Source organism: Halichoerus grypus, chromosome 6, assembly GCF_964656455.1.
Source record: "Halichoerus grypus chromosome 6, mHalGry1.hap1.1, whole genome shotgun sequence".
NCBI lineage: Eukaryota > Metazoa > Chordata > Mammalia > Carnivora > Phocidae > Halichoerus > Halichoerus grypus.
The window spans coordinates 47,556,744-47,581,124 of record NC_135717.1 but is presented as its reverse complement, the minus strand read 5'-3'; the positions used below and the strand labels follow the sequence as shown (position 1 = coordinate 47,581,124).

Sequence of the window (24,381 nt, the reverse complement as noted above, 5' to 3'; positions counted from 1 at the left end):
CAGCCTTCCTGTCTTAGAGAAAACAAATGGCAGTTCACCTAGGCGTCTTACCTAGCTGATACAAAACCACTTATAAATGCCAGTTTATCTAAGGCGAGTTTCTGCCCAGAGAAATTTAGCTGTGGGGCCCCAGGCTCTTGTAACTGGGATGTCAGAAGTACGAGCTCCTTGAACCCTAGACTGCTGCGGTTACCTGGCATCTCACTTGGACAAAATGAAAAATGTGGAAAGTGATCCCTCCAGGGTGTGCAGGCCATTCTTAAGACTGTGTTTCAATAGGATTAGTTCCTAGGAAAGGGAGGGCAGGAAGAAGGTGATAAGCCAACGTCTTCTAAACTTAGCACACGTGCCCCTGAGCACAGCTTAGGACTTTTCCCCAGGACACAGAAATCACGGGTGGCTTGTGGCAATTTCAAGGTTCTCAGCTTCCACATGTACTTTTCCTAAGAAAACCCCTTTCTCCCAGTTGAGAAGTGGAAGGCATGTTCTCTCACTAAAAACCTCCCGGGAAAATTGGTGTAGTGCCAAAAACTGGAATGACTCCAATCCGTTGCAAGGGACACAAATCCGTTTGCAAGTCAGACAGTTTCCAGTTCTTTGCTTTAAATAGAGTTGAAGTAGGACCCGAGCTGTCATGCGCTAGATCATTAAAAATAATTTTTGCATACTAGATCCTATGTGAGTTTGGCATGTAACTTTGAAGAAGCTGTAAGTGAGTGACAGTTGCTGGGACCAAATTCATTCCATTCCTATCTACTTAACCTATGTCAACAAGATTTATCAGGACTTAGGCCTATAAAAACATTTTTTTTAAGATTTAATTTTAAGGAATCTCTACATCCAACTTGGGGCTTGAACTCACAACCCCAAGATCAAGAGTCACACACTCCACTGACTGAGCCAGCCAGGCACCCCTAAAATTTTTTTAAAGAAGAAATGACACTGAATCTGAACTCTTTCAATCTATCAATAAATAACACTTACCCATAGGTACTTGAAAAAACACTCAGCCACATTTTTTTCTCATTAAGAGATGATTTTCAATAAAATTTTACTTTGGGATATCAAATTTATAATCCATGTATATTATTTTGACCAATTGCCTACTTGTAGTAATTTTAATAAAACTCAATCTAGAAAAAAAATTTGAACACTCAGAATCTAATGGTCACAAGAAATTGAAAAAAATTTAAATTTGTAAACATTTTTCTTGCATAGGAGCAGGATGATCAGTAAAAGTCTTTCCCACATAGCAGTTTATTACACTGAGACATGATTCTGCCAGGAATGGAAATACCAGTTCAACTAGAAAAAAGAACCATATAAAATTTCCAATAATAGAATTTGTTTATGTATTTTTTTTAATGGATGATGGAGAGTACCAAGTTAGGTATTCCATGTCGTTGGATACACTTAAAACAGTGATGTAACAGGTTTATTTTAAACATTCACTATTGGGGCACCTGGGTGGCTCAGTCAGTTAGGCGTCTGCCTCCGGCTCAGGTCAGGATCCCAGGGTCCTGGGATCGAGTCCCGCATCGGGCTCCCTGCTCAGTGGGGAGCCTGCTTCTCCCTCTGCTTGCTTCTCTCTCTGCTTGCTGCTCCCTAAGCCTGTGCTCTCTCTCTCTCTCTGACAAATAAATAAATAAGAAATCTTTAAAAAAAATTCAATGTTTACAATACGCCCCAAATTAAATTCGCTGCAATTATTTAAGTGTGGTGAAAAATGGTTAAACGCTGATTTAAACAATGCGTGCCGGGGTATGTAGGTCTTCAAAATTCCTTTGGGAGCTAAGTGAGCAAAAGTTCTAAGACCATAACAATAAACTACCCCAAAGTAAATTGACAGGAAGAGCTTGGACACACGGGGACCCAGGGCTGGGAACAAGAGGCGGGCTGCAGGGGGAGAGGAGCTGAGGTTGGAGGACCCCAGTGCAGGCTAAGAAAGCTGACCCGTCCTATTTGTCCAGCAGATGGAAGCACTGACCTGAGCAACAGGAATGATCTTGAGGGGGAGAGTCGGCCAGCATGCGCTCATCCCCGGCCTCGTTCTCAATCACCATCGCGGTGAGTGGGGTCACTATGTGATGTTCCAGAGACATCTGCAGGATAGTTTTTGTAATTTTCCTTTTGGCAGCAGCTGTAGGAGCCAGGCTTCTATATTTGGGAAACAGAGGCATTCGAGAACATTACTGTGCTTACGTCCCACACCCCACCACCTCTGGGCTCAGCCGGGACCCTGGGGACTCCAGATAAAAGAAGGCTAACTGGCTCCATGAAGCCAGGATTTTATTTAGCCATGCAGTCCTACAGTACTTTTTTTTTTTTTTTTAAATAGACTTTATTTTTCAGATCAGTTTTCGGTTCACAGTAAAATTGAGGAGAAAGGACAGATTTCCCAGATACTCCCTGTGCCCACACACCATAGCCTCCCCCATTATCAACAACCCCCCACCAGAGTGGTGTATTTGTTACAACCTATGAACATACGCAGACATTTACTCATCACCAAAGTCCATGGTTTACATTAGGGTTTGTTCTTGGCGGTGCACATTCTGTGGGCTTTAACAACCGTGTGATGACATGTATTCACGATTGTACTATCGTACAGACACTTTCACTGCCCTAAAGATCCCCTGTGCTCCGCCCGGTCATCCTGCCCCTCAGCCCCCGGCAACCACTGATCTGTTTTCCAGGGACTGTTCCTGAAAAATCTGTATTGAACTTCAGCAAAGCGCTGTGTATCTGTAATTTTGCTGTGAATGCACCCAGCATGCTTCAGTAAAGGGGCAGGGATAGCCACAGAAAACTAATTGATGATGACCATGATTTCTACCACAGGTGTGTGTGGGGGGGGTGTTCTGTGGGAAGGAGAACAAAGGACCCTTCAGAGAGGACAGAAGTGTTCTCTAACGATCCGGGTGGTGATTACATGGGTGACACACCTAAGAATTCATTAAACTGTATGCTTAAAATTCATGCACTTCACCCACTTTGTGTATGTTATACCTCGATAAAAAAGAAAATTGTGAACTCAGCTTTACTTAAAGTGCTTGGAACCAGTGGAAATTGACAATCCAAATCCCGAGTTAATTTGCCGCTTTTCTTGGTTCCAAATCCTTCTTGTGTATTACTTTCAAAATATTCAAGGCAAACCTCTTACTTTTGCAAATCCCTGTTATGTATACTCTTCTCTTCTTACCGCTCAGCTAGAAGTTGGTTGATTGTCAGATAGGCCCACAATTTCCTGGTGAAATCAGGATCTGCATGCTTATCTTTTGATAGAAAATCCTCCAAGTCGTCCATTTCGGCCAGAGTTTCTAAGACTAACTCCGTGTTAGCCTGGATGATGGAAGATTCAGTTGAAAGACATCAGGGGAGCAGAACTATAGTTAATCAATCCACATTTTTCCTACCTACTGTGAGTGAATCAGGGAGCTATGTAACTTCAAGGGAAGCGCAAAATAATTCAAAAGAATACAAAAGAGGAAGTAAGTGCACACATGCAAGGTTTGGGATTGGCTTTGGGATCAGAAGGGAAGGATTTACAGAATGGTTTGGGGACCATGGCAGAGATATTCTCATGCCTTCCCTTCCACTTTATCACTTTTATTCCACATGCAAGATTCTTGGAATGCAAAATATTAACCTGTTAATATACAAGATGGACTGTATCGAGGGGACCAGTTAGTCTTTTGAGAAATAAGGAGATAAGTAGAAGTACCGAAGTGGCAGTGATGATGCTCTGTAACTGCTCCAATTTATCAGGCTTATATTTTCCTGCCACCACAATCTCTGAGCCTCCAAAATAGTTGTGGAAACTGTTTTGAGTGACATCCGATACTGATAAGTGGGGATAGTTGAACTGAACATTCCGGAGCAATGGAGTAGAGACCTGGTTGTAGAATTTCTACAATTCATAAAAAACAGAGAAATCATTATTTTCATACTACTTCATCAGTCTAACACACTTTTTTAAAAGGGGGGAGGGGCAGAAGGAGAGAGAGAGCATCTTAAGCAGGACCCACGCCCAGCACGGAGCCCGACTCAGGGCTGGGTCTCACGACCCTGAGATCATGACGTGAGCTGAAATCAAGAGTCGGACGCTTAACCAACTGAGCTACCCAGGTGCCCCTAAAGCACTTTTTGCTGAGATTCCTCAAATGGTTAGCTGGTATCTCTTAATTTATTTTCACAGGATCTCTGTGGAAAGCTATGAGACAGGGAAAATTCTCACAATTATCAGATGAACTGAGAAATGGAGAAACTAAAAAATTGTTAAGAATATTACCCTTGGGGGCGCCAGTCAGTTAAGCATCTGCCTTCGGCTCAGGTCGTGATTCCAGGGTCCTGGATGGAGCCCCGCGTCAGTCTCCCTGCTCAAGTACATTTACAGGCTATCGTTTGATCTGTGTTGCATTATAAAAAGCTGATACCAAGATGCCAATGCACTTTGAAGGGGAAACAATGGCCACGATGTTAAGAAGGACCAGTTGTTTAGTGGGACTGGAGAGCCCAGAAGCTTTGATGATGCATGGGAGGACTTGCTCAGGGAGTAGGGAGTGTGTGCCCATCCCCCTCCTGCCTTAAATCTCACTGTCAATGCAGAGCAGATACCCATGCAGGGTGGGGTGAGAAAGCAATCGAACACTTTCTGGTTGTCACGGCCGAACATAGCTGAAATGATGACAATTGTCACTTAAATTTGGCTAGTTGAATGACTTTGAGTGAAGGAGGAAGAAAGAACAGAAAAAAAGTGTTACTTTGAGCTGGGAGTATGTGTCCTGGTTTCCATAAATCCTTTGAGCAATTCCACGGTTTTCATTGGATAGTCTCTTCAAAAAATCGTAATCAACGTCAAATCCTATCCCCAAGCTGAACAAGGAGATATTGTCTCGGATGTTCTGCTTCACGTTTTTCTGAATTTTTGACAATTTCAGTTCACCTAAAGTTGATGACGACAGAGAGGAAGAGAATGAGGGGCAATGTTATAATGTTTTTGGAAAATCCACGGAGGGCAGTTTAGCAAAATTTGTCAAATTAAAAATTCACTTCCCCTTTTTAAAAAAAATTTTTTTTTAAAGCTTCTATTTATTTATTTGACAGAGAGAGACACAGCAAGAGAGGGAACACAAGCAGGGGGAGTGGGAGAGGGAGAAGCAGGCTTCCCGCGGAGCAGAGAGCCCAATGCAGGGCTCGATCCCAGGACCCCGGGATCATGACCTGAGCCTAAGGCAGACGCTTAACGACTGAGCCACCCAGGCGCCCCTGCACTTCCCCTTTGACCCAGAGACTCAACTTCTAGGGGTTTTTCTTAAGCTGCACTCACACAAATGGAAATGACGTATGGGCAATCATACATAGCAACATTATTGGGAGTAGCAACAGATTGAAAACAAATGCACAGCAGTAAGGGAGGTTGGTTAAATGATGATACATTCAAACTGTGGGATACTATGCAACTATGCAGTTATTAAAAAGAGCAACGTAACTGTATGTATTTATATTGAATGATCTCAAAGATACATTTTTAAGGGGGAAAACAGTGTAAAAATTGGTATATGTAGGATATATTTGCATATAGGCATGTGTGTATGTATGAGTGTGTATATATATTCACATATAAGTGTGTATATATGTATATGGAGTATACACATATGCACAGAATATATCTGGAAAGATACACAAGAAATTGCTAACCAAAGATTGCCTCCGGGGACAGGAACTGGATGGTTAAGGGACAGAAATAAGAAGCAGACTTAATTTTTTGCTATGTTTCCTTTTCTTCTTTATGATTTTATTCTCAAATTGAGTTTTTTATTTTTATTTTTTTCAAGATTTTATTTTTTTTAAAGTAATCTCTACACCAGTGTGGGGCTCAAACTCACAACCCCGAGATCAAGAGTCACATGCTCCACCAAGTGAGCCAGGCAGGTACCCTTGAAATGGAATTTAAAAAGTAATCTGATCTGAGAGGTAGAATTCAATCTCTACCACTGAATCTACCACAAAACCGTAATGACAAATGGTTGCTTTTCGTCTAAAACTCTAGTGGCCACTGTCATGATTGGTCCATTGGTCTTCCTTCCATTGAGCTGCGTCCGGCACAGGTCCTTATCTGCATGGCAGACTGCAACACAATCTAGCATGCACTTTTGTATTTGCCAGTAGTAAGACACAGATGAAGCAGATAAAAATAACAGCACATGATAGAAGCCAGGAGAAGTTGGGCCATTTTGTGGCGAAGAATGCATAATGTACAGGATATATCAGAAAGAAGTCATTTCTCCAGTTGCCGTGAGTGACTGGGGCAATGTGGAGAAGGATGGAATAGGATGGAGAAGGATGCAGACTCCAGAAGTGTTCTGGAGACTGGGGACGGACACACTCATCCCACCCACTCCCGTACGCCACCTCACATACCTTAAGTTGAGGGAATAAATGTAATAGCATATTATTACAATTCATACTCAAATTTCCCCACGTTGTGGAGGCAAAATGGGCGCTTTCCAGAGCATCACCAAGAAATGTCTGGGACTGGGTTTCAAGGGAATGAGTGCTCCAGGGTCAAAAGAAGTCTCCTGTTAGAAAGCATGGGGCTACAGTGGTTTAGAAACTTGCAAATGCCATCAGATTTCCCATTTGAAGCAAGAGTTAAATATTTGTCACTAGAAGATTGAAGTGCTACTTGCCTACTGTTGGGTCGCCGTCAGAAACCAAAATGATCAGAGAGACTGATTCAGGGTCCAGCATTCCCAAATTATTGGCTTCATTCAAAATAAAGATGGCACGCAGAAGGGCTTCATTGATATTTGTGCCTGTTAAAGTAACATTATGTGCTGTTCCGTTATGTACTCTCTCTTTGCACAAAAACCATCACATCCTGGGTTCAGGTTCGTCCGTCTGGTGATTACTCATATGTCATTTATTCAGTACCCAAATCCTTCGATTGTTTTCCAAGTGACACAGATTTCCCCCAGGCTGGTCAAGATTCCCCAGGGGAGTAAAATACTCACTTTGTAGTAAACTATTCCTTTAAAGATGAATTCATCCTTTCAAAGCACCCATCTGTCATTTTGTTAAACACCCAATAGAAGGTCCCTAAATCAGCCTTGCTGACATGCTGGGACATTGGTCTGGGGACAGTTGCATTTTATGCTGAGAGTAATAAGAAGGCTAGTGTCACTTGCTGATACCCTTTTCTGAGAAAGATTGGGATGGTCACAGACTTGTGTGAGATAGGTTATGCCTTGTACTTTCACAAGAAATTAGTATTCATCATGGAATAATGCATGCATTACTTAAGGCAGGCCATTGCAAGCTGGGCAAAGACCACTGTGGTAGGGAGTGATACTTGCTAAGTGAATGAAGATTTGAACCCTATGAATGTTTCTCACTGGGCTCTAGGGTAAAGTACTCACCTCCACTAGGCTGGATTTTCTCAATATACTTCTTGGCATCTGCAATCTGTGTTTTAGTAGCTGAGACTAAATCATTTCTCCAGGTTCTAACATTGTGGTTGAAGTCAACCACAGAGAATTGGTCTTCAGCTCTTAGGTCATCCAATATGGTCTTCATTGCTTCCACTGTCTATTTCAAAAAAGAATGAAGAAGGGTCTCATTACATTAACTCTCAGCCCAAGAAGAAAGGAGGAAGACCAAGAATTCATCCTATCATCTTGCAAGTACCAACTCAAGCTGTCATTCTTCCAGAAAACCTCTTGGTCATAAGCCAGCAGATCTGTGGTACTTTGTCAGAGCAGCCCCAGCTGACCAAGATGAGGCCTGGGGGGAAGGTGCATTGAATGTCTGCCATGTTGGGAGGGAATCGAAGAAAGAGGGGAGCCCTGAGCACCCTTACCAACAAGGAGGTACTTACTTGTTTCATTTTTATTCCCCACATTGAGCCGCTAACATCAATGACAAAGAGGATGTTTTTGGGAATTGGGTCCAGGTTTTCAGGAGCAAAAAAGTGGACAAAATATCCATTAAATACCTGGAAAACAGAACACAATGTTTAGCATATAGGAAGGCAGGGTCCTAGGGACTAAGAGAGAAGAGGCGAGCCACAGGGAACAAGAGGAATGCTGGTCATAAAGGGCAGGCTCGGTGTCCATCCGTGTCTCTCCCTCTTCCTTCCTGCTCTCCCCCACTCCTCTGCTGGGAAGGTCCAAGACTTCTGGGTAGTTTCATTCCCCAGGGCATTTCACTTTGCTCCCCTCCATCCACTCAGTCTTCATGGAGAGCCTGCCTTCCAGGCACCCTGTTAGCCAACAGCCAATCGGGCAGAATCTCTGCCCTCACCGGGCTCACAGGCCAACCCAGGATCCAGACAAGTAAAGAGACAGTTGTAGCAGTGTTACATGCTGTGATCAGGAAAATAAAGGACTCTGAGAACGCCCAGTGGACATGTATCTGACTCAGATGGGGGAGTCTTTCCCATGGAAATGGAATCTACACTGGACTTGAGCATGAGTTTGGGACTTGGGCAGGCTTGGGGGGTGCAGGTAGGAGTGGGGAGGAGAGTTCCAGACAAGGGTGAGAAAATATGGCACACTAGGGGCTCTGTAAGTGGTTCAGCACCACGAGGGCTATTGAATTCAAGAATTCAAGGAATTAGAGTGGAGACTCAGCAGGACAGATCATGAAGGACCTTTATCAGCACTCTAGAGAGTTTAGATTGTTCTCGAAGTTACTAGAAGGTCGCTCCAGCTGGATTTGGGATCTCCGTCTTTGTCTTCTGCTCTAGGCTCTAACGCCTGGCTCCCCTAGTTCTCTTTCCACTGCCCTTGGTCGCTTCTACCAGGACAGTACAATGCCTAGCTGGAAATGTGTAGCTGTGGACATTTCTCTACCTCCCCGTCCTGGGGAGAAGCACAGACTTCCAGATACCCTCTAAGAGCTCTACCTTAGCACAAAGGAAATACAGACATACACCTAAGACACGACAAAGGGGGAAAAGAAATTGAAGAAATCTCACAGTGAACATTGGCCCTGGAAATCACCACTAGCCCAGATCGTTCTCTTGGTTGTTCTGTCCACCCATCCCCATAATCTCTCTGCTTTCTTTGATAGTTTAATTGCAAAGGGCCTTTGTAGGTTATCCAAAACTCCCATTTTGTGATTTTCCTATTGTACTTCATATAAGGCCTAGAAGTACCCTTCTGAGACAAGGACATGAAACTCAATGATGCTCTTTTTGGTTTTCTTGACATGAAAAGCTGATGCTTAGTAACACTTAGGGAAATAGGATTCTATCCCTTCTCTGCAACTGGACGCTTGCCTTGGCTGCTAGGAACCACCCAGAAGCCAGGGGGGCTTGTTCCAAAAGACACCTTTGTTTGGCCTCAGCATGGCAGTCCTCTTGGAGACTGGTTTTACCCACCTCGAGTTCTCCGGCTTTCTCTTCTCTCTTCACGTCATACATCACCACCAGCTCTCCATCTACTGCAGTCTCAGAGCAGTTGGAGCATTTTCTTTGCTGTACCACAGAGGGCTTGAAGGACACATGTGCCTGGAAAGAACAGTGACATTAGAGCCCAGTCTCTGCGCCTCTCCCTCCCAAGATGGGGGGCTGACAGCTTCCTGTGCACACAGGTGAAGAGTATTGCCTGTGGCTTGATGGCCAGCCCCCACCCAGGCAGCATCAGAAGTCGCATTCCCAGTGTAAGGGACAGTGGCCGGGCATGTGACGGGGCATCTGCCAGCCTGTGGTGCTGCTGCCCAGGTTTTAGGACTTCTTAAGATACTCAAAGAATTCCTCCCTTCCCCCATCAGAGAGATGGCAACCAGCTTGAGAAAGTCTGTGAAAGGTTTTTAGAGGAGTTTGACTCCACCACTGTTGGTTATTATTGGTCATGAAGTGAAGAGAATTAAGCTGAGCATCTCTTGCTGTGACTAACGAAAATCTACCATGTGATTTATGTGATTATGTGAAAGCTGTCTTTTAGCTACGGTCAAGCACATGACTTGAGGGAAATGGGGCCCCAAAAGGGACAGTCACTGGTCAAAATGTAATGAAACAATAGATTTTGCTCAGGGATCTCTGTTCCTTCACAGACTTCACTACCTGACCACTTTTCTGTTCCCCAGAGCACAGGAGGGGTAAAGAACCCATGAGCTAGTGGCCACTTAAAATAAGACTCTTTACAATAAGCAATACTTATGATACCTTCTGCCGTCCTTTAGATATGACAGGAACACCGTCAAAATGGCCATCAAATGTGTCAGGAACATGGAGAAATTTGATTCCCTGAGGTTCAATAACCCACACGTCTACCTAGAGTTGAGAAAGAAAATTACTCAAAGCATCAAGGTATCTTTTAAGGTTTTTTTTTTTTGAGCAAAAAGTACCATGACTACATCCTCTGCTGTTTTTCTCATCTTCAGGCTTTCCCAGAAGTGACCCAGTGTGGGTCCATGATCACTTCTGCACGTTCCTTAACTGCCGTGGATCTGATTCACCTCGCCACGGGGGCTGAAGACCCTTTGGGCAACTCAGTGCTCTGCTCCTCTTGCTTCATTCCTCTGGGTTTCATTCCCCATCTCTATCCTAGTCTATTTTTATTGTTGTTGTTTATAAGAGTATTCATGTTGTCAAAGGAAACAAAGGAAGGAAAGCCATTGCGAAATGATTCTGCCCTTAGTCTGTGGATCTGTCAAGGAAGGGCCAGGGCCCTTTCATTCCTTTTCTGTCTATGTGCTTTGAACAGAGCGAAGCAGAAGGAACTCCCTTTGGATGATCCTTGGAAAAACCATAACCACGGCTTTCATTTCTCTCTATAGACTCTAAGTGCTCTGCTAAGCACTTCACATGTATGAACTCATTTAACTCTTACCGATATTCTTATTATCTATTTTATTTGTTATTGCTTATTTTATGGATGAAGAAACAGACTCAGAATTACCCAGCTTGGAAGTGGCCGAGCCAGGCTTCAAACCCAGGACCCAAGCTCCTAATACATTTTACACTGCTTCTTGACTTCCAATAGCTTGTGCTCCATCTTTTCAGTTGACTTGGCCACACTATTCATTAGTCCCAGGCCACAATATCCTATTTGTTTTTCATGAGATTTCCCAGCTTTTGCATACACCCACTTAAATGTGAGGCCATCAGATGGAGCCCTATGCACATTGGTTTCCTTACTGCCTCTTACTCATTTAGGATCATTTATAACAGTGATGAGCTCGCTCTCTTTTGGAAGTCCCTGCCTTTGGAATCATGCCAAATTTTTCTCTAATTTTTATTTTTTTAAAGTAGGCTCCATGTCCAGCATGGAGCCCAGCACAGGGCTTGAACTCACGACCCTGAGATCAAGTCCTGAGCTGAGATCAAGAGTCGGACGCTTAACTGACTGAGCCACCCAGGTGTCCTGATTTTTTTTTTTAATCTTCTTTCAAAAAGTCATGGACACTTGTCTAAGCAGAGCCAACATTTTCTTTCTTGGTTATTACAAATTCCAGCATAAGATGTGAGTTTAATTTGCCTCCAAGATTCCCATTAGCTCCAGGTTCTCCATGTTGGTAAGAACTAAATCTACACAGAATCAGGTGGATCAGACATCCCAGGACAGTTTGACCCAGACATTTTGGGTAGTTGATTGAGCAGTTCCTGGAGGAAAGGGAGACAAGTCAGGGAGTTGCAGAAAACTGGGTCCACTGCTTTCTCTCTTCCATAAGGTTCTACCTATAAATAAGTGTAGGGCGCCTGGGTGGCTCAGATGGTTAAGTGTCTGCCTTCGGCTCAGGTCATGATCTCCAGGGTCCTGGGATCGAGTCCCGCATCGGGTTCCCTGCTCAGTGCAGAGCCTGCTTCTCCCTCTCCCTCTCCCTCTGCCACTCCCTCTGCTTGTGCTCTTCTGTCTATCTCTCTGTCAAATAAATAAATAAAATCTTAAAAATAAATAAATAAATAAATAAATAAATAAATAAATAAGTGTAGAGTACTCAGGACAAAGTTCAGTCTCTCCATAAGAGCATAAAAATGGCCGAGGGATCTTTTCCCGAGTATCGCGGAAGCTATTAGTAGTCCTATGCTCAATTTGACGCAGACATGGCCCCCAAATCTAGGAGGAAACTGTGCTTTGGGGGTGTGTACCTAAGATCCCATCACTGGGTCATTGACAGGTTGGGACCAGTCCACGGTGGCCTTGAGTCACCCACCATATTTATTGGCGTTTCTGCAAGGAACCAGCTATGGGAGTTGGAATAAGATCTTTTTCCAAGATTTGATACATCCGGAAGGTAGGGGTGGGGGTTAAAAAGAGATGTGTTCTCTGTGATTCCTGTGAGGGAAACGTATTTCCAGTTAGGTGGCCCTTCTGATGGTGATTAGAAAGCTTTTCTGCAATAAACACAAGGAGAAGGTCTAATTTTATGATTTCGCCTTAACTTATCTCTGGATAAGATCAAGCCTCTTTAGAAATGAATACATTTCATAGACGGTTACGGCTGGAAAGTACCTTAAGAATCACCTGGTCCAACCTTCTTTCACAGATGAGACACTAGTTAGGTTTCCGTAGTGTAGTGGTTATCACGTTCGCCTAACACAGATGAGACACTGAAGGCCAGGAAATGGGTTCGCCCAGAGCCCACAGCTGTGAGTGTTAATTCTGGACCAGAACTCGGGAAACTTGCCACTTTGTCTAACACTCTTGCTAATAAATTAAGACTCCATCTGTCTTATTTTAAAGACAAGGAATTCCTAAGAGCATGGAAAATTTAAGGATGAACAAAAATTTCAGAAATATAAGAAAGATTTATGTGCTACATAGTATGTGTGTTAAGAATCATTATCTTCATGGACTGAAACTCAAATTCTTGGATTAATAGCATAGAACATAGTCTCAAATCTTAATTGTTTCTTAGCTGTTTCCTTAGGCAAGTTATTTATATATCTCTCTAAATCAGGGTTAATGAGATCTACTTTATAACTTGTGGGGAGGAATCAATGACATATAATATAAGTATCTTATCCAAAATATTACAGAAGTATTCTCAGAGCACTAACTCAGTTGCTATTAATATTATTAACAACCTGAGCATTTGCATCATTGTAGGCAAGATGCCAATCACATCTATTTACCGTGGGATTCATAGAATTGAGCAAGAGAATGGCACACAATTTGCAACGACGTGGATGGAACTGGAGGGTATTATGCTGAGCGAAATAAGTCAAACAGAGAAAGACATGTATCATATGACCTCACTGATATGAGGAATTCTTAATCTCAGGAAACAAACTGAGGGTTGCTGGAGTGGGGGGTGGGATGGGAGGGATGGGGTGACTGGGTGATGGACACTGGGGAGGGTATGTGCTCTGGTAAGCGCTGTGAATTGTGCAAGACTGTTGAATCTCAGATCTGTACCTCTGAAACAAATAATGCAATATATGTTAAGAAAGAAAAAAAGAAGAAGAATGTAGCAGGAGGGGAAGAATGAAGGGGGGGAAATCGGAGGGGGAGAAGAACCATGAGAGACGATGGACTCTGAAAAACAAACTGAGGGTTCTAGAGGGGAAGGGGGTGGGAGGATGGGTTAGCCTGGTGATGGGTATTGAGGAGGGCATGTTCTGCATGGAGCACTGGGTGTTATGCACAAACAATGAATCATGGAACACTATATCTAAAACTAATGATGTAATGTATGGGGATTAACATAACAATAAAAAAAATTAAAAAAAAAAAAAAGAGAATGGCACACATTCATCATCACTCCTAGAAAAATAGCCAGGGTCACGTGTTGAGTTGTGCAGAGCCTCCAGCCAGGGCTTCAAGAGGGTGCTGAGATCCTGCCCATAACCCAATGGCCAAGTCATTTGCCCTGACATGGGGCTGCATTTGCCAGGACGAAGGGCATCTTTTCTTAATTTTCACCAAGGCCCCAGATGTGCCAGCAGGGACACTGAAAAGAACTCAGTGGCATATCCCCTGAGAGCAAGCTGATGCCACACAGTGGTCATGGGAAGAAGGTGGGTTCCATTGGTCAGATATGCACCTTTTCAAATTGGAATAAAAATTTCATCATGATCCATTTATCCCTTGGAGTCATCTCTGCCTGTGGACCCCACCTTCCTATCAGTCAAATGGAGAGGCAGACTGGATCATATACTCTCCCGGGCTGCTTCTGGCTCTGCTCTGCCTTTGACACAAAATGTTCATGTGATGTCACAAAGATTCAAGCCCCCAAAGAGTGTCTCAGTCCTTAGGGCAACAGGTGAAGATGATAGTAAAGGTGAGTTCGTATTGGTAGGGCCACGGGGTCGCAAAGGAAGACAGCTAGCATTCACTGAGTTCCTATTATTTGCCACCTATTTCCATAAATTATATGGAAAATATGTTCTAGCACCCTTTCCTCACATGAAAAAAGGGACCATCAGGAGAATGTGTCCCATGTCAGAGAAGGCTAGTGTAAGGGTTGAACGGCGCTCTCCCCTGCTACCCGTACCCCCGAAGACATGTCTACATGAAATCCCTGGAAACTGAATGATACCTCACTTGGAAGAAGTATCCTCATAGATGAAGTTAAAAGGTAAGGATCTTGAGATGAGATCATCATGTCAGTGGACCCTAAGTCCAGTGACGTTTTCATATAAGAAGAAGGCAGAGGGTGATTTGAGACACATGGAAGAGAACATGGTGTGACCACCAAGGTCGAGATTGGAGTGCTGTAGCTATGAGACCACGGGTTAAGGAGTACCAGCAGTTGCCAGACACGAGGAGAAGCAAGGAGCAGATTCTCCCCCAAGATTTCAGCAGTAAAGCCCTGCTAACACCTGGATTTCAGGCTTTGGTCCTCCAAAACTGTGAGACGATGAATTTCTACTGTTTTAAGCCACCCAGTCTGTAATCGCTTGTGGCGGCAAGCCTAGGAAACTAACACAGCTAATACGGAGCCGAGCCCTCATTGAAATCCCTAAGGAGTCCTGGTGGACTCCAAATCCATCACCGTCTTGCTGACTTGCATGTATCCAACGCCACAAAGAGTGGTGACCCCGGAAAGTATAAATCGGGGCTAGGAGCCATCAGTGGATGGGGTCCCTGCATGCCCTGCAAATTCCAACTCACCTCCAAGTGTTTGGCCAGTCGTCCCGGCTGCAGATGGAGCCTGTGTTCATAGGATCCCAGCTTCCTCCACTTTACTTCCTGGTAGTGAAGTTCAAACTGCACCTTTGCTCCAGGGAGGATGTTTACTTCGGTTTTGAAGTTTTCCATATCAAGAGCCCTGCTCCTAAAGGTTTAACACCCGCCCCGGGATGTAAATCAGCACATGCATGATGGAGAGCAAGACCCTGCATCTATGCAGAGGGCACCTAGGTTTTTGTGGGCAATCAAGGCTGCTCAGGTGTTTATGAAAACAGACAGGAGGTACAATCCAGATCACTGAAATTCCTGGGTAGCTTTAATTCTACCAACAGTTTAGTCTCCTCTCCTACCTGATCTTTTTCTTCCAGAGCTTCTTAGAGATCTGAGTGTTATCTGCAAGAAGCTACCAGTTACTGATCCCTATTCCACGCCGGGACCTTGACACGTATCATTTCTGACATGGCAGCTCTGCAGGATGGGTATCATCAACCTTGTTTTCCAGATGATAACAGATGAGGCTGATAGATTATTAGTAACCAGCTCGAGACCACTTGGCTACTCAGTTGTGGGGCAGGGGCTCAAACCCAAACTGATAATTCGTGCAGTGGAGGCTTATCCTAGAGATTCTTTACATCCTTGAAAGTCTTCAGGAAGAAGAAATCTATGATTGCATCAAGTGGAATATGTATTCCCAACGTAAGCCCTTATTTAAACACATATATATCAAGTTTACTGTGATCATTGCTTGAGGTGTTTAGTTTTAAAGAGGAAATGGCAGGATTATCAAATGAGGCTGATTTGGGCTTTGGGACTGAGTGGGAGCAGCTAGCGGATGAGACCACGATCTGCGCTGGCCCAGCCCTTACCTCACCAACCCCGCAGTCTTGCCTTTGGCTCTTGCCTGGGAGTAGAGAGCTCGACCCACAGTCTTCTCCTTAATGGAACTAGTGAATGTCGTGCCGTCTACAGTCCTAAAAAATGACAGGAGGCCCCCGAGTTGTTGAGTTTTCCCACGCAGTAGTCCCAACAAAACAAACTAACAACAAATAACCCAACCAGTTGGATTTAGTGAATGCGGGCCATTATAATTTTGCACCTAGAAGAAATGAGAAGAGAGACATCTGCCTATCTCCTGGTCAGGAGTCCCTTTATCTGAGAGTGTGATTGAAGAGATAGGCACCCCGGGCGCCTGGGTGGCTCAGTCGTTAAGCGTCTGCCTTTGGCTCAGGTCATGATCCCAGGGTCCTGGGATCGAGCCCTGCATCAGGCTCCCTGCTCCACGGGAAGCCTGCTTCTCCCTCTCCCACTCCCCCTGCTTGTGTTCCTGCTCTCGCTCTCTCTCTCTCTGTCAAATAAATAAATAAAATCTTAAAAAAAAAAAAAAAGAGGCGCCCATCCTGAAAGCCTCCCCTCGGGTGCTGTTGCTTGTGTTTAAAATTGTTCCTCATTTTCAAGCTTTACCCTTCAGATAAGTGTTGTTCTCTTTGGGTAACCCTTTTGAATTACAAATATGCTGAGGAGAGGTGATTGATAAATCACTAGTTATCTGGCTTACATTTTTTTAGAAGAGAGGGCTCATACTCTCTGGCAAGAGCAGAAGAGAGTGAGGGAAGATGGAGGGAGGCATTGGGGAATCCCTTTGCAAATTTGTGTTTATCCCCCTAACATCTCCCTTAGGGATCTCTGATTTCCCTTTGCAACTCCATCTCAACACAGTGACTGTCATCTAATGTGTTCCAAGTAATGATTGGTCAGAGCCATCGAATTACAGAATTTCAGAAGTAAAATGGACTCCATGGCATTCAAATGGACAGGATCTCTCACCATGTGGAGAACGCTAGACATTTGGCAGCATAAGGGCCAATTTCTTGTCCCAAGTGCCAATGACATGCTTGGTGAGGCTCACTTGAAGGCCATCTCTTTAGATGAGAAGTCAGAGCCAGGAGACAGTGACTTGCTCAAGGTCACACAGTTGGTCAGAGACAGCTAGAACTAGACCCCACGTGTCCAGGTCTGCACTATTCCCATCAATCCATAGTCTGGTTCAAAGACCAAGAAGTCTTTAATACAAAACGAAATTATCTCTAATGGGAGAATATTTGGAACCTTGATTTAAAAAAGGCAGAAGAAATATTTTGACTAGAAGAAATATTTTGTGCAATTCATATGAAATTGCAGTGATCAAGTTGGCTACCTTCTCTGGTCTTCATAAATTCAGCCCTGAGTGGAGGGAGACCAAAGTAAATGTATATCTTGTAATTCTATCTTTTGTCACCTCAAATCTTCTATGACATGAGATGGAGAAGAAGAAAAGAATAAAGGAAAACAGAAAGAAGCAATATCTAGAATAAATTCTGGTTATGTGGCTTCAAAATAAAAATTTATTACAACAGTTCTAAATGTAATTTTTCAGACACAGTGTCAACTAATGCCACTACATGAAAGCTCTTCTTTCTACATTTCCCTTTTTAGAACTAAAAATTTTTTGAAAAATAAATTTCTAAGCCAATTCAAAGGATACCAATTCAAAGTCACCTAATGCTTTTTCCCCACCTACTTTGTTTTGTTTAAAAAATATAGTTAACATGCTCTGTAATTTTTAGAAGCCAAAGTGCATGGTATTTGAATGCTTTATCTATTCACAGTTATCTCTGGTTACCTTGGTGGTTGAAAGACCAAAGCCGATGAGAAGTAACTCAATCTAATGTCTTAGTAAAAAAAAAAAATAGTCAGATTGTATGCAGAGCCTTGTGCTCTGTTCTAGGCAACCGGGACAGGACACGGCCAGGCAGAGAACACTCTGGGGATGGCTGTGTAAATGGTCGGGGGTAGAAAGCCATCCAAATACTTGGAGGAACAGGGAATGTTTAGCCTTGATACATGAAGCCACCAGGTGGGAGAAGATAAGTGGCCTCACTTTTTAAAAAGCACTGGAGTGGCTGAAAAGTATTTTTAATTACAGAAATCTTCAAACAGACAAAAAATAGAATAATAGAAGAAACCTCCATGAAACCATCCCTGAGCCACACCATTATCAGTACTCAGCCAGTCTCAGTTCACTGCCACCCCCACCCTCTCCATCTCGATTATTTTGAAGCCAATCTCAGAGAGCATATCATTTCATCCTCGAACACTTCAGTATGTATTTTGCAGAGAATTAGAAAAAAATTTGTGAGTGGAACCAGAGTCACTGGGTAGAAACGGAACAGATTTCAATTAAGTATGAGAAATAATTCTAACAGACCTGTCAATCATTGAGTGGATTGCTCTGGGAAGTAGTGAGTTTATCATCAAGGAGATATTCAAGTCAAGCCTGGATAAGCCACTTGTCCTCGGTGTAATAGAGGAATTCAATCACTGGACAGATGATTGGATTTAATCAGTGGTTCTCATGTTTTTCCCCATAGAGAAACATATGACAGGTGACACGGAACTGCTCTGCACTCATATATGGTTTCCTGTAAGCCATGGCAAATCCATAGATTTCTCCCTGCCCCCCACACCCCCTCCCCTGCAAGAAAACACATTAAAATGCAAGTAAGAGTTGTTACCAGGGAGATAGCTTGGTTGCTTTAATTTATTAGATATGAAAAGCAAATCCTTCACAAATCCTGATATTTTGAACAGAAACAAATTATGGGGACCCTTGACATCCAGTGGGTCCACAGATCTGAGAGTGAGAACCAGTGGAGCAGTTGACCATTAAGGTCTATTCTAACTACGAGAAATTTGGATTCTATGAGTAGAGCATATCCAATTTCTAGTCTACATAGGAGTTACTCACATGGAAAAGTTGGAGATGAAGGCTCCTTTGGGAATCTGAACATCAAACACGACATTCTGAGGCTCTGGGGAGTTGTTCACCACTTTGGTCTGGATGACAGTGCTGGCCATACGAGAAGTAATAGTGGACTGGACTTTATAGCTATAAAGAGTTACTTGATCAGCCTCTTCCTGTAATTGGCAAGAAAGCATAGGGGTACTCAGAGCAAAATTACATAGAACTTCACCATGTATTTGATGGTAAGAGCACCACATTTTATTATGAACAATTCTCAGGCATTGGTAAGCATATAACTCAGGTAGTATTAAGCATTCTCCTAACTTGGAATCCCCCCGCCAGGCAGAAGCCCGCCTTTGTTTTGAGATAGCTCGTGATGCCTTTCAGCTCTATGAGTCTATTCATAATGATGTTTAAAATGCGAATACAAGTAGAAAATGGTTGTGCGATGCAAGATTGGATTGAGAAAGTTCAAGAAATAACTTCAAAGGCAGGACCCTAGCAAGGGGAAGGATAAGGATGGCGGGGTTTTAGGGGACCCTGGCTGTATCTTCAGATGGAGGTGCAAACAAGGGTAGAGTAGGGTGGAAGTACACTTGTGGTCCCCATATTGCTATCTGCCTTCTTCCATCTTTTTTTTTTTTTTTTTTTTTACGATTTTATTTATTTATTTGAGAGAGAGAATGAGAGAGACAGGGCACAAGCAGGGGGAGCCACCGAGGAAGAGGGAGAAGCAGACTCTCCCCTGAGCGGGGAGCATGATGCAGAGCTCCATCCCAGGAGCCTGGGATCATGACCTGAGCCAAAGGCAGATGCTGAACCAACTGAGCCAGCCAGGCGCCTTGCCTTCTTCCATCTTATCTGTTATGGTGCCATCTTCTCGTCCTTTTCTCCTTCCAATTAGAACAAAATATGACACACTGATGGGCGTGAGCAACAATTGGAATATGAAGAAAAAGTACCTTGTCAATGCCATGATTGGTCCAGCGCTCTGGACCTCCTTTGCTACTCCTTGTCTATTCATTTAAGGCAGCTCCGGTGTAACAAATTGCAGTCTACCACTGTGCTGAAAAGCACATGTCTTTCAGGAGATGCCTGAGAACCGCAAGCTCCTTCAGGGTTAGGGCAATTAGGTGACCCATTAGGTTTTGCTTTCTTCTCCAAAAGGATTTGCTTATTTCGATACTAGGTGTCATCCCCAAAACTTTGTCAGCCAAGATTAAGCCTTTCAACTCCGTAACAGCCAGCTCACCTCAAACTAAGACAGAAATCCAGGCTGAGTTACTTTTCCTTCTTACCCATTAAGTGTGTGCTTCTCACAGTTTCTCTCAGTGCAGAGCGGGAAACCAATGGAAACCATTTCCTTTTGATGTTTTCTCGCCACAGGAAGGACTTTTTTGAACATCTCAGGAAATCAGACCATTTCATGTTTGGGAACTCCTTTCCCACACTGTCTTTTTCCTTCCTCCAAATCCGTTAGGTGTCATAGTTTAAATTAAAACGGCTAAATTGGAATGAATATGTATGCTTGGGTGAAACCTAGGTTTTTCGCAAAACTTAAGAGAATAGAGAGAAAGGACTTTTTCAGCTCCTGGTGACATCTCTCCTGGTGACATCTCACCTGGTGACATCTCTCCTACATATATCCTATACTCTTTCATGCTGAATTTTAGACATACTTCCAAACAGAATTGGGCAAGAGAGTATTTCGAAAGTCAGGTAAATGCTCTCAGGGCTAGAGACAAAGAGGAAACCGTATTGATCTCCTGATAATAGGTAACAGGAAAATCATTCGGTCATCAATTTTTAACAAAACCAAAGTAAACTCACCATCGTTTCTCCAGATTCTCCAGAAACGCTTCTCTGTGAAAGGAAGATAGATAATCATTCTTCCAAAAGTGTGTTACTTATTACCTAGAGGACAAAAACTGCTTTCTCTCAGTCAAAAAAAATTTTTTTCCCCCCTTCAATACTGAGTTACAATTCATTCATTGGAGCAGACATAAATGTCAAATATTCTCGAAGACTATTTTCCCACTGGTGTTTTTCTTTGAACACATTTCTCAGCCACTTTGCAAGCACACCATTCTTTGATATAATGCTAGAACACATACTTTTAAATGAAAATATTCAACGGAACTCATGCTGAGTGGCCTATCTCCCCTTTATCCCGTTTGAGTTATTTTCTTTTTTTTTTTTTTTTTTTTTAAAGATTTTATTTATTTATTTGACAGAGAGGTAGCGAGAGCAGGAACACAAGCAGGGGGAGTGGGAGAGGGAGAAGCAGGCCTCCCGCCGAGCAGGGAGCCCGATGTGGGACTCGATCCCAGGACCCTGGGACCATGACCTGAGCCGAAGGCAGACGCTTAACGACTGAGCCACCCAGGCGCCCTGAGTTATTTTCTTATTTAGCTGAATGGTAATCTGGATGCCCCAGGCTACCACGGGGCTCTGGACATGACATTTGCAAGATCTGTAGTGCTTTCATCCCCCAGCCCCCACTCATCCTTCAGATCTCAGCTCAGGGGGATTTTCTCAGTCAAGCTCTCTCATGCCCACCCCCAAACTAGGTAAGCTTCTCTTACTAAGTTTTCATGGCAGCTAAGCTCTTCCTCCCAAGCAAGACAGTGGGAGTGCTGTCTGTTTCCTCCATTGGACTCAGCTACATGAGGCTCGGGATTTCGAGGCATTTCTTCTTTGGGGTGGCCCTGGAGCCAGGCCTAGTGACTGGCGTGTGGAAAATCCTGCACTTTCACTGTTATGCTAGAGAATTATCCACATGAAGGACTGTCCTCTAGGCATGGAAAGCTGAATTGGGTTTAAAGCTGAACTGGGTTTAACGATGGGTGAACATCTAATGTCTGTGGGACTTTAACAGAATAAGTCAGGTATTGGATATAAGGCTAGCTAGCCTGATTTGGAGTGAACTGGGGTTTTAAGGAGTGTTATATGACCTTTTGAGGTCAACAGTTGACTTCTTTTCAACTTTTTGAATGCAATTCTCAATGATGAAGTTTTCTCTTTTGTGGCTAGATGACACGAGAACTTGCCCATTGGGTTTTTATATTATTGGTCTACAAGAAACCTGGACTCCTAAGAAGTCCAAAATTCACACCCATACAAAATAAGTCATTGGTCAGCTTAGCGTTGCTTCAATAAACACCCCCTTTCTCAGCACGTGGGCTCCATGTGGGAGAAGCCACACCCTTCCTGGCCTCTTGGAGAACTCACCCCTATGAATTAGAGGATGCTTCTGCGCTATTGCGGGCCTCCAGGATGCAGCCTGGGACCTGGCTGGTCCCTATGCTCTCTGAGCTTCTCCCCAAGGCAGCAGTGACCGCCCCGAGGAGGATGTGTTGCTCAGTGGGCAGCATCTGCCACCCCTGGGAGAGGCAATGCCCTCCTAAGAGGAAATCTTTCCTGATAAGGCAGTAAAATCATCCTACCATCTTAGAATTTGAAGAAAACGCATAGCCATCCATCCTTTAAGGAACTAAGGTGACCACTATGATAAAAAAGAAGCTCTGAGAAAATCTAGCAAAAAGCACCTTAATCCTTCCCCTCCCTCATCAATCATGATCTCTTTCACTAATTTCCCCTTCGAGACTAAGGCTTACTGTACCTGAGACCTCCGGTTCTCCGGCACAAACTGAAATTTTCCTGGGGCCAGTTCAACAAGATCTTCATATTCTGCAAACTTAAAAAAGAATTTAGGATATTTATTTCTATTAATAAAAAAGATCCAGAGCAAAGGAAGCAGATGGGGACAGGCATAAAGGCATTCATCCTGTTTTTCTATCTTGTTTCCTATACCTTTGGGAAATCACTTTTTTTTAAAAAATACAATTACTTCTTTAATGTGTTTATATTTGCTAGCTATGTCTCAGAGGTGAATCCATGGAAGCTATTCTCTTCAAATTTGTTGGATGAAGGAATGCATTTTTTAGTTTGCTGGAAGATGATGGGGCATACAGGTCGGGGTCACAGTAACCCAACGATCAGGTGGGTACCTGGGGAGCTATTGGGTACACACTGGCATCAGCAAGTGTGTGAGTGGATAAATGTGCCCATACGTCTCCTCCAATTAAAAATGTTGGGAAAAAAATGTCAATAGGAAAGGAATACCAGTAAGAAGTGACTGAGAAAGCACAAACATGTTTGGATGTCTTGGCTTCGATCCCCGGCTCTGTCAATCAGATTTCCAACACACTCTGGCGGTTCTTAAGGTGTTGGAAAATAAGATCGTTTCTTAAGCAGACAGAGTGATTTTTTTTTTCTTTCCTGCAAATATGCAATCCTGTTCTTTGGCATTTCTGTGGGTAATCCACTCTGCAAGTATTACAAAGCTTCTGCATCTCCTAGGATATTCCCATAACACACATTCCTTTTGACTCAGTCCAAGACTTAACTTTCCTTATGTTGGGGATGGCCAAGGATCCAAAGTGGAAACCTTGAGCTCCCTGGAAATAATCCCTGCACTCTGCCAGCCCATTTGCCATCTCCCCCACTTAACAGCAATATTTAAACTGCCCTCATGACAGGACTCATTGTTCACGTAGGTAGGAAAGACAATGGTGCTTTGATAATGACTTTTCTTACACTCTTAGTGCAAGAGTGATAATGATGTGTCATCCTCATCACAGCTAATAATTATTAAGTGCTTCCTAGTGCTTGCATTGTGCTCCGTAGTTTACATATGTCATTTAATTCCCCTAACCCCCTTTGGGTTAGATCAATTATCCCCATTGTTTAGATAAGGAGTAGGCAGCTGTGTTCCATAAATGTTGCTCTGTGGGGCCAGTCCACTGAATTTGACTGAATTCTCATGCAAATCCCATTAACGCTTTAAGAGGTAAATACACGTTCCAGTAATTAGAACAGTGAACACTCCTGCTCACAAGAATTTTATCATAAATTTCATTTCGCCACAGAGCACAGTCCTTGAATAGCAATAGCCACAGGCTATTTACTGAGCCTGTGTATAGGCCCACAGCAAGGAGTTTTCTGGGAGTACTTACTTCTGGAAGTCCATTGGTGGGGATTTCGAAGCCTTGTGTTTCAGAAACAAAGACGCAGATGAGAAAGCACGTGAGTCGATTCATTTTGCCGGCTGGCTTTGCCAAGCTCTCCGTGCAGGGTCCCGGGAGAATGCCACTCCTCGCTGAACCCAGTTCAAAGGAACAGCAGAAGAGTTCGTGTTTTAAAAGAAGAAAAAAAAAGAAGAAGAAAGCTCTCAAACTTTGTTCAAAAACAGGACAAATATTTGTTCTGGAGTTCAAACTTGAGCTGTGGGGGTGGATCGGACACCCAGAGGTTATTCAAACAGCAGAGCCCGGGGTAGTCACGGGGCTGTGAGGACAAATCAGGGTCAGGAGGATGTGCTTTCTTTGGCTTTGCTGATTTCTGTTCATCTCAGAATCAGAGACCTGAAGATCAGCCTCATCCTCTTTGAAGGACCAGGTGGAAAACTAGACGGGGAAATAGAATCTGAGAGAAAAGGGCAAAAGTGTAAAGCTT

General features: G+C 43.5%; 1 protein-coding gene across 1 annotated transcript in view; it reads right to left on the bottom strand.

Moving 5' to 3' along the window:
* ITIH2 (inter-alpha-trypsin inhibitor heavy chain 2) overlaps nucleotides 1–24,134 on the bottom strand; it is a 36,162-nt gene extending 12,028 nt beyond the window's left edge. The window contains exons 1-15 of the mRNA XM_036114366.2: nucleotides 23,883–24,134; nucleotides 22,487–22,561; nucleotides 20,695–20,727; nucleotides 18,868–19,037; nucleotides 15,950–16,054; nucleotides 15,066–15,228; nucleotides 10,172–10,279; nucleotides 9,386–9,514; nucleotides 7,880–7,996; nucleotides 7,422–7,590; nucleotides 6,693–6,818; nucleotides 4,764–4,945; nucleotides 3,725–3,910; nucleotides 3,203–3,342; nucleotides 1,988–2,157 (exon numbers count right to left, since the gene is read on the bottom strand). Of these exons, the coding sequence (XP_035970259.2) occupies nucleotides 1,988–2,157; nucleotides 3,203–3,342; nucleotides 3,725–3,910; nucleotides 4,764–4,945; nucleotides 6,693–6,818; nucleotides 7,422–7,590; nucleotides 7,880–7,996; nucleotides 9,386–9,514; nucleotides 10,172–10,279; nucleotides 15,066–15,228; nucleotides 15,950–16,054; nucleotides 18,868–19,037; nucleotides 20,695–20,727; nucleotides 22,487–22,561; nucleotides 23,883–23,966 (1,957 nt within the window). The 5' untranslated portion in view covers nucleotides 23,967–24,134. The remainder of the gene's footprint in view (nucleotides 1–1,987; nucleotides 2,158–3,202; nucleotides 3,343–3,724; nucleotides 3,911–4,763; nucleotides 4,946–6,692; nucleotides 6,819–7,421; nucleotides 7,591–7,879; nucleotides 7,997–9,385; nucleotides 9,515–10,171; nucleotides 10,280–15,065; nucleotides 15,229–15,949; nucleotides 16,055–18,867; nucleotides 19,038–20,694; nucleotides 20,728–22,486; nucleotides 22,562–23,882) is intronic.
* Between the last annotated feature and the right edge of the window lie 247 nt (nucleotides 24,135–24,381).